The 9,053-nt window shown below is 34.3% G+C and overlaps 1 protein-coding gene across 1 annotated transcript; it reads left to right on the forward strand.

The window, feature by feature from the left end:
* Positions 1-399: 399 nt before the first annotated feature.
* On the forward strand, positions 400-2,509 carry LOC125157339 (protein SDA1 homolog). Its single transcript, XM_047843948.1, is given in 3 exon segments — positions 400-1,644; positions 1,646-2,469; positions 2,472-2,509. Coding segments are annotated over 3 exon segments (2,055 nt in total). The 5' UTR covers positions 400-451.
* The last annotated feature ends 6,544 nt before the right edge of the window (positions 2,510-9,053 follow it).

Raw genomic sequence — 9,053 nt, forward strand, 5'->3', positions numbered from 1 at the left:
ACTTACTATGATCAGAGATGTTCTCAAAATCATCAAACCCTAAAAGGTTTAGTTAACTAACATTTGTATAGCTTTTATTTTTCATGGAAGTGGCAGAAGGAAGAACTAATACTGAATTGAGACTCCAATATCTTTTAAGAATAATCCTAAGTGTTTTCATCTGCGCTTACTTTGTCATTTAATTTTCAGAATAGTTAATTGAGGTTGGTACTGTTATACCCATTTTTCAAATGAAGAAATGAAATAAACTTCTCTAAGGTCACAGAACTCATAGTAGAACCTAGGCCCATGTGCTCCTAGATTCTTTCACAGACAACCATTTAATTGAAAATATCTAGATTTCCGGTCATACTCAGAAGCAGGATTCCCACCTGTAGCTGATTCGGTTGGTGGTGGCAGGCGGTGTGAGGTTTTTTAACACTGCTCCTGGCGGATCCAGTCAGTAGCCAGCATGTCTAACAGAAACAATAACAAGCTGCCCAGCAACTTGCCGCAGTTACAGAATCTGATCAAGCGGGATCCGCCGGCCTACATCAAGGAGTTTCTACAGCAGTATAATCACTATAAATCCAATGTAGAGATTTTCAAATTACAACCAAATAAACCCAGCAAAGAACTGGCAGAGCTGGTGATGTTTATGGCACAGATTGGTCACTGCTATCCAGAACATTTAAGTAAATTTCCTCAAGATCTGAAAGATCTTCTTTCCTACAATCACACTGTCTTGGATCCAGATCTTCGAATGACATTTTGCAAAGCTTTGATCTTGCTGAGAAACAAGAATCTCATCAATCCATCAAGTTTGCTAGAACTCTTCTTTGAACTTCTGCGTTGCCATGATAAGCTTCTGCGAAAGACTTTATACACACATATTGTCACTGATATCAAGAATATAAATGCAGAACACAAGAACAATAAAGTGAACATAGTGTTGCAGAATTTAATGTATACCATGTTAAGAGATAGCAATGCAACTGCAGCCAAGATATCTTTGGATGTGATGATTGAACTCTACAGAAAAAACATCTGGAATGATGCCCAAACTGTCAATATGATAACCGCGTGTTTCTCTAAGGTCACTAAGATATTAGTTGCTGCTTTGACATTTTTCCTTGGGAAAGATGAAGAAGAGAAACAGGACAGTGACTCAGAGTCTGAGGATGAAGGACCAACAGCAAGAGACCTGCTAGTGCAATATGCCACAGGGAAAAAAAGTTCCAAAAACAAGAAAAGGTTGGAAAAGGTTATGAAAGTTATCAAGAAACAAAAAAAGAAGAAAAAACCAGAGATGTTTAACTTTTCAGCTATTCATTTGATTCATGATCCCCAAGATTTTGCGGAAAAACAACTAACACAGCTAGAGAGCTCTAAGGAGAGGTTTGAGGTGAAAATGATGCTCATGAACCTCATCTCCAGATTGGTGGGAATTCACGAGCTTTTTCTCTTCAACTTCTATCCCTTTGTGCAAAGATTTCTGCAGCCCCACCAAAGAGAGGTAACAAAGATTCTTCTGTTTGCTGCCCAAGCATCTCATCACTTAGTACCCCCAGAGATCATTCAGTCATTGCTCATGACTGTGGCCAACAATTTTGTCACCGACAAGAACTCTTGGGAGGTCATGACAGTAGGAATCAATGCTATAAAAGATAACAGCTCGATGTCCTCTAGCCATGAAAGAAGAACTTCTCCAAGACCTGGCTCAGTATAAAACACACAAAGATAAGAATGTGATGATGTCTGCTAAAACTTTGATTCAGCTCTTCTGAACACTGAATCCTCAGATGTTGCAAAAGAAATTCCGGGGTAAGCCTACAGAGGCCTCCATAGAAGCAAGAGTGCAAGAATATGGAGAATTAGATGCTAAAGATTACATTCCAGGAGCAGAAGTTCTAGAAGTTGAAACAGAAGAGAATGCTGAAAACGATGAAGATGGGTGGGAGACCACCAGTCTCAGTGAGGAGGCAGATGCCGATGGTGAGTGGGTTGATGTGCACCACTCTTCTGATGAAGAACAGCAAGAAATCTCCAAGAAGCTCAACAGCATGCCCATGGAGGAGAGGAGAGCCAAAGCCACGGCCATTAGCACTAGCTGAATTTTAACTCAGGAAGACTTCCAGAAAATCCGCATGGCCCAAATGTGGAAAGAAATTGACGCTGCACCAGGGAAGACCCAAAAGAGGAAACACATTGAAATAGATAGTGATGAGGAGCCCAGGGGTGAGTTACTTTCTCTTCGGGACATTGAACGCCTTCATAAACAACCAAAGTCTGACAAGGAGACAAGACTAGCAATGGCAATGGCTGGAAAGACAGACCGAAAAGAATTTGTGAGGAAGAAAACCAAAATGAACCCATTTTCTAGTTCCACAAATAAAGAGAAGAAAAAACAGAAGAACTTCATGGTGACGCGGTATAGCCATAATGTCCGGTCAAAGAACAAGCGTTCCTTCCGAGAAAAGCAGCTGGCACTACAGATGCACATTTGAAATAGAGAAAAAGAATGAAGTAACCTCCCAGCAAGTTCTCCATTCCAAGAAAAATGCTACATTTGTATCGTTATTTTGAAAATTAATCAAGAATGATTGTTTACATTAAAAAGTCCCAAAGTAAAAAAAAAAAAAGAAAAAAAAAGAAAATATCTAATCTTTCAATTGCTATGAGGATAATTTGAAGTGTATCAAAATCTTATATGAATGCTTCTTTAGTTCCTAAATCATTTTTAAGTTGTAAATTTGGTTTATCTCTTTATATCCTTTTTGGATCCAGAAATAAAACAGTGTAATTTGACAAGGAATGAGCAGGATTAGCATTCTTGTCATTTCCTGATTTTGTAATATTTTTAAGCCATTTTATCTATGGAAGTGGTCCATGGGAGTAATATATGCCCAATTCACCATATTTTGTGGGAATCAAATGAGATATTTCATCTGAACACTTTTGCTGTATCTTTGAAAGCCTCATCAGTAAAAAATTTCTTTATTTTTCCAAGTTTAAGGTAGTCATTGTTTCTCTTTAAAAAATTCAAGGGATTAAGAAGTAAGCTCGATGTTATTTTTGACTTAGACTTTGAAACTGAAAACAAAACAAAACAAAAAGTCCTTAGCAAAAACAGTTGCTCAAGAGAAATGATCAGAGTGTATAGATATGTATTTCAGGGAAAGGAAATTTGCCTTTCAATGAAAATGAAATACTTGCTATATGGGTATCAAGAGTACTGGTATCTCAAACGCTTTTAATTTTCTGTTCTAGGAAAAGGGAAGTAGAAATTTTAAAGTAGTCATCACATCAACTTTTTCTAGAGGGAAGTAACTATGAGGAGCAAATAGAGCTACAGGGATATGTTGGCATAAGATGTCCTGATAAATATGCCTGAATAAAATTTGAACTAGGTTTCTTTATTTTACTTTGGTTCATACTGCCACTTAATACTTATCAATTTACATAGTATGGGGCTTTTTCATTACAATGTTTATGTTAGAAAAAGACCAATTTAAGAAGTATCGCTTAACACTCAATTTAAAATTGTATTTTTACATAGGAAGTCGTTATTAAAACAAACCAGACTCTGGAAAGTTGTTTATAAACAAACCCTGGAATGGAAGAGAGACTTTGAATCTTCTGTTGAAGCATATATGGGTTATTCAACATGTTAGCAAATGTCATGTTATTTTTGCTGAATATATTTCTATCAGTTATATTTTGGGCTTTCCATAAATACCATGCTAGCAATTACTTAAATTGATATTTATGTATTTAGATTGAATATTTAAATTTTGTTTTTCTATTCTAAAAATTAAACTGCTTGAAGTTCTTTGATTTTTTACTTACAGAGATATAACACATGCATAGGAATTGAATATTATTCATTTATATGAAAAGGGTTTATTCTTTTATGTTTAGAATGATAACATAATTCATTCTGCATTCATATACATTTATATTGTCATAGTACATTTATGACCTTATACTTCATTCTGTGCAGTTATGGCTTGAGATGTAGATCATACTAGGATTCAGTAGGTAAGTTTTCCAAACAAAATGGACAGTGAAGTGACAAAGAAAGCATGATATTCTGTTATGTAATAATGATTTCATTTTAGAAATTAGCACAAATTAAAGGAAAATATGAATATCTACAAGGGGATTTCTATGGGGTGGACTGGCATTCATAATTATAGAGATGGTTTAGGAGTCCTCTGTTCTGAATCAGATTGAAGGGTACTTGTCTACTCTTTATAATGAGTTTTCTTTTTGTCCTGACTGTAGTTGATAGTTGGTCTTTATGGCTACTAAATAGCACAGAATCCTGTCTGTAATACGTAGTTTTCTACGTATTACTAAAAATACCGTATAATAACAGCAAAAACACTGTAGTGAATCCAACTGCCTTTAGCATTAGCCAACTGATATTAAAGAAAGTTTTACTTTAACACTTGGGAATTGTGTTATCTTAATATCTTTCAGGTATTTCAAGATATCTTTCAAGTTATACCAAGCTTTTATTTTATTATTGCACTGGAACTAAAAGCTCCAAAAACACAAAATAAATAAATAACATTAATGGTGCTTACCTCATTTATCAAAAGACCAATGTAGTACAATATATATAAATGTCCTCCATACCCTGATTACCTCTCAATGTAAAGATCTTGAAAAAAAAATATTTAAAATAAAAATTATGGCTTTATTCTGTTCTATGTGCCATCAGGTAAAATAAAAAGAATTCCATAGGGAGTGAGATAGTTTCTGTGTCTTAAATGACCATGTAAGTGTAGGACATTTTAGTTATAAACTTTTCAAAGGGACTATTAATGTACAAACTATTTTTTGTCCTTTTAAAAATCTAACTTTAAAAATAAATAAATAAATAAATAAATAGTAAAAAGCTAACTTTATGGGGGTTCTGGGTGGCTCAGATTGTTAAGCAACTGATCCTTGGTTTCAGCGTAGGTCATGATCTCACAGTTTGTGAGTTTGAGCCCTATGTCAGGCTCTGCAGCTAGCAGCATGGAGCTTTCTTGGGATTCTGTGTCTCCCTCTCTCTCTGCCCCTCCTCCACTCTTGTCCTTGTCTCTCTCAAAACTAAATACACTTAAAAATAATTTAAAAATTTTAAAAATATAACTTTATTTCACTATAATTTACACCATAAAATGCACAGATTCTGTTTGTATAGGCAGTGTGTTCTGACAAATGTGTACATTCATGTAACCATCACCACAATCAAGTTATAGAATATTTTCCATCAAACCAAATAGTTCCCTCATGCCCCTTGTAGTCGGTCTTTTTTTATTCCTGTCTCATACAACTACTGATATGCTTTTTGTCACTCTAGGTTAGTTTTGCCCATTCTACAATTTCATATAAATGAAATTACACAGTAATTATAAGTTTGTGATTGCATGATAATTAAGGAACTTAATTAGCTCTAAATTGACATGTGCAGTAATGTTTATAAAGGGAAATTACTCTTGAGGATTAGTTATAATGTGAACCCCTAATAGTTGAAGATATTTGATATGTTAAATTTCATTTTTTGTGTTGTGTATGAAATTCTAGTAATACTACTGGTTAACAAAGACTGAGGATTTAATGTAAGGTACAAGTCTATCCAAACTTCCAAACTGAATAAACCTTCAGTACTCTACTTTGCATTGAAGGCTCTGTAGCATTAACATATCCATTATAAATAGTCCAGTAGCACTTTTGTACTGAAGTACAAAAGCTATTTTTGTGGCTTCTATGTCTGTTGTTACACTTAATACTAAAATTGAAAAATTATAAGTGTACTATATATTCAAAGAAAAATATTGATATATTATGAATTTTCAAGAACTATACCAAACATTGAATTAAAGATTGATGTAAGCATACTTAATTTTTTTTTAATTTTTAAATTATTTTTAGAAAGAGGGCATGAGTGGGAAGAAAGGCAGAGGGAGAGAGAGAATCCTAAGCAGGCTCCACACTCAGCATGGAGGCTAACAGAGGGCTTGGTCCCACAACCCTGAAGCATTATTTACAATAGCCAAGATATGGAAACAACCCATTTCCATCAGTAGATGAACATACAAAGAAGTTGTGGGGTGTGTGTGTGTGTGTGTGTGTGTGTGTGTGTGTATGATGGATGGAATATCACTCACTATAAAAAAGAATGAGATATTGCCAATTGCAACAACATGGATAGACCTGGAAAGTATTATGCTAAGTGAAATGACAGAATGAGAAAAATAAATACCATAGGATTTCACTTATAGGCAGAAGCTAAGAAAAAAACAAATAAACAACCATTAGAAACATACTCTTAAATACAGAGAGCAAACTGATAGTTTTCAGAGGGGAGAGAGGTGGGAGATGGGCAAAATGGATAAAGGGGAATGGGAGATACAAGCTTCCAGTTATGGAATGAATACGTCATGAGGATAAATGATACAGCAAGGGAATATTGTCAATAGAATCGCAATAGCATTATATAGTGACAGATGGTAGTTATACTTTTTTGTGAGCATAGCATAATATATAAACTTGTTGAATCACTATGTTGTATTCTTCAAACTAATGTAACATTGTGTGTCAACTATACCACAATTTTAATAATGAACAAACAATCATGTGAAAACAGACCTGTAATACAGAGAATAAACTGGTGGTTACCAGAAGAGAGGAGAGTGAGGGTATAGGCAAAATATATGAAGGGGAATGGGAAGTGCAAGCTTCTAGTTATGGAATAAATAAGTCATGTCCATAAGAGGTATAGCATAGAGAATATAGTCAGTGGTATTATAGGAGCATTGCATGGTGACAAATGGTAGCTACACTTGTGGTGAGCACATCATAATGTATACAGTTGTGGAATCACTATGTTGTACACCTAAAACTAATGTAACATTTTTGGCCATATATACTTCAATAAAAACAAATTTTAAATAAATAAGTAAAATATACTTGCTTATGTCATTGTAACACATAATGTATTGCAAATTGTCAGTTAACTATTAGCTTTCTGAGTGTAGAAACCAATTACCTTTTTTTGTAATTCACAGTAATATTCACAGTGCTCTACATGTATGGGGACCTTATAAAAGTGATTGTTAAAATAAAATATGCCCTTCAAATTTTTTGGTCCTAAATTTGTTTCACTAGTGATTAGGAAAATTATTTTATGTATTAAAAACATGTAGAGGAGTTGACAGAGTTTATACTTTGAACTTGCCTTCATACCATTCTCTTTGTGCTTAAAACAGTGATCCTCAACTTTATTGGAATTTCCTGTGTATATTAAAAGATGATATAGGGGCACCTGGGTGTCTCAGTCAGTTAAGTGTCCAACTTCTGCTCAGGTTGTTATTTTGTGGTTTGTGAGTTTCAGCCCCACATTGGGCTCTCTGCTGTCAGCATGGAGCCTGCTTCAGATCCTCCGTTCAGTTCTCTCTGCCCCTGCCCTTCTTGTGCTCTCTCTCTCTCTCAAAAATAAAAATAAAAAACAGATAATGATAGTCCCTCAGTCATCTAATGTGTAGCCACAGATGAGAATCACTAATCTAGTCACTCTAACAAGCCTCCATGATGTTTCTTTTGTCACCCTGGTGGGCTTAGAAAAAAAAAAACAGAAAAGGTACAGTACATGTACAGAAAAAGTATATATCCACATTTCTCAGATCCATATTTCTATAATATTACAAGAAGAGTAGTAGACACAATAAGAAGACATGGATCCACTTGAGCTTTGACAATTATTTAACCTTTCTGAGCATTAGTTTCTACATTTTTTAATATTAGAAAGAAGAAATAATTTTGCTGTGATAGACAATGTAAAACATTTCCTAAGATGCTGCTGAATTACACAGTATTGATTATAAGATGATATTTTAGACTAACTTAGAAAATATTTAGAAGAAAGGAACAACCTATGATGGATCATGTTGTTTGGAAATAGTATGTGCTGATGACTCACAAAGGCCATGGTTCCAGTTCTGACTCTATCATTTGACATCCATGAACCATTCACTTAAACTCTCTGGACTTGTTTAAAGAGTTAAAGTAATAACCTATTCTGCCTCCTTCAGGAGTTTGTTCTTATCATTAAATTCAATTATGTATGAGAAAGTGTATTCACATATCTTATGTTAATATTATTACTATCAGACAAAGCTTGGATATTCTAAAAACTATTGGTCTCTACTTCTGCTTTTTCAGAGTCACTTATCTGAATATTTACTTAGAAAGAGAATACTTAAAATTTTACATTTATTTATTTTGAGAGAGAGAGAGAGAGAGAGAGAGAGAAAATGCATGCGTGTGCATAAGAGCAGGGGAGGGGCAGCGGGAGAGAAAGAATCCCAAGCAGGCTCCATGCTGTGAGCACAGAACCCTATGTGGGACTTGACCTCAGGAACCTTGAGATCAATGACCTGAGCTGAAATCAAGAATCGGATGCTTAACTGACTGAGCCACCCAAACACCCCAAAAGGAATCCTTCTTAATTGTCTTAAAATTGCTGCTGGTGAACTCAATTCCATAATGGATACATGTAATTTAGTATATACTTGCTCAGAAAAAGTATAATCAGTAGAAAATAATGTAAATTTATTGTTCTTTGAAAAGAACATTGGACTCAATTCATTCTATTACCATAGTTGTGATTATTTATATCAGCATTCTCCCACAGAAGAGAAGTTGTTTTTCTAATGCTAATTAGTGAAATTTCTACTACAAAGCTGACTCTGCCATGAATCAAACTGCTTTTCTTTTCTAGGCATTACAAAAGTAATACTTACTTTAGCAACCATTTATCTGTTCAGACATTGAACCTATAAATACACATTTAAATTATAAATGTTGAAATCTCCATACTTCCTTTAAAATCAATTTCTTATACAGATAGTTTAAAAAGTAAGTTTACCTTGTCTAAGAAGACTAATGAAGACTAATAGATGTCTGAATGACATAAAGAATTATTTTATATTCAGTCATACATGCCAAGGACAATAAAATTTATAAATTCCAGTTTATTATAAATTTTCCGGTCTCAAATGTGCTGCGACTTTCCAAAT

Source organism: Prionailurus viverrinus, chromosome X, assembly GCF_022837055.1.
Source record: "Prionailurus viverrinus isolate Anna chromosome X, UM_Priviv_1.0, whole genome shotgun sequence".
NCBI classification, from domain to species: Eukaryota; Metazoa; Chordata; class Mammalia; order Carnivora; family Felidae; genus Prionailurus; species Prionailurus viverrinus.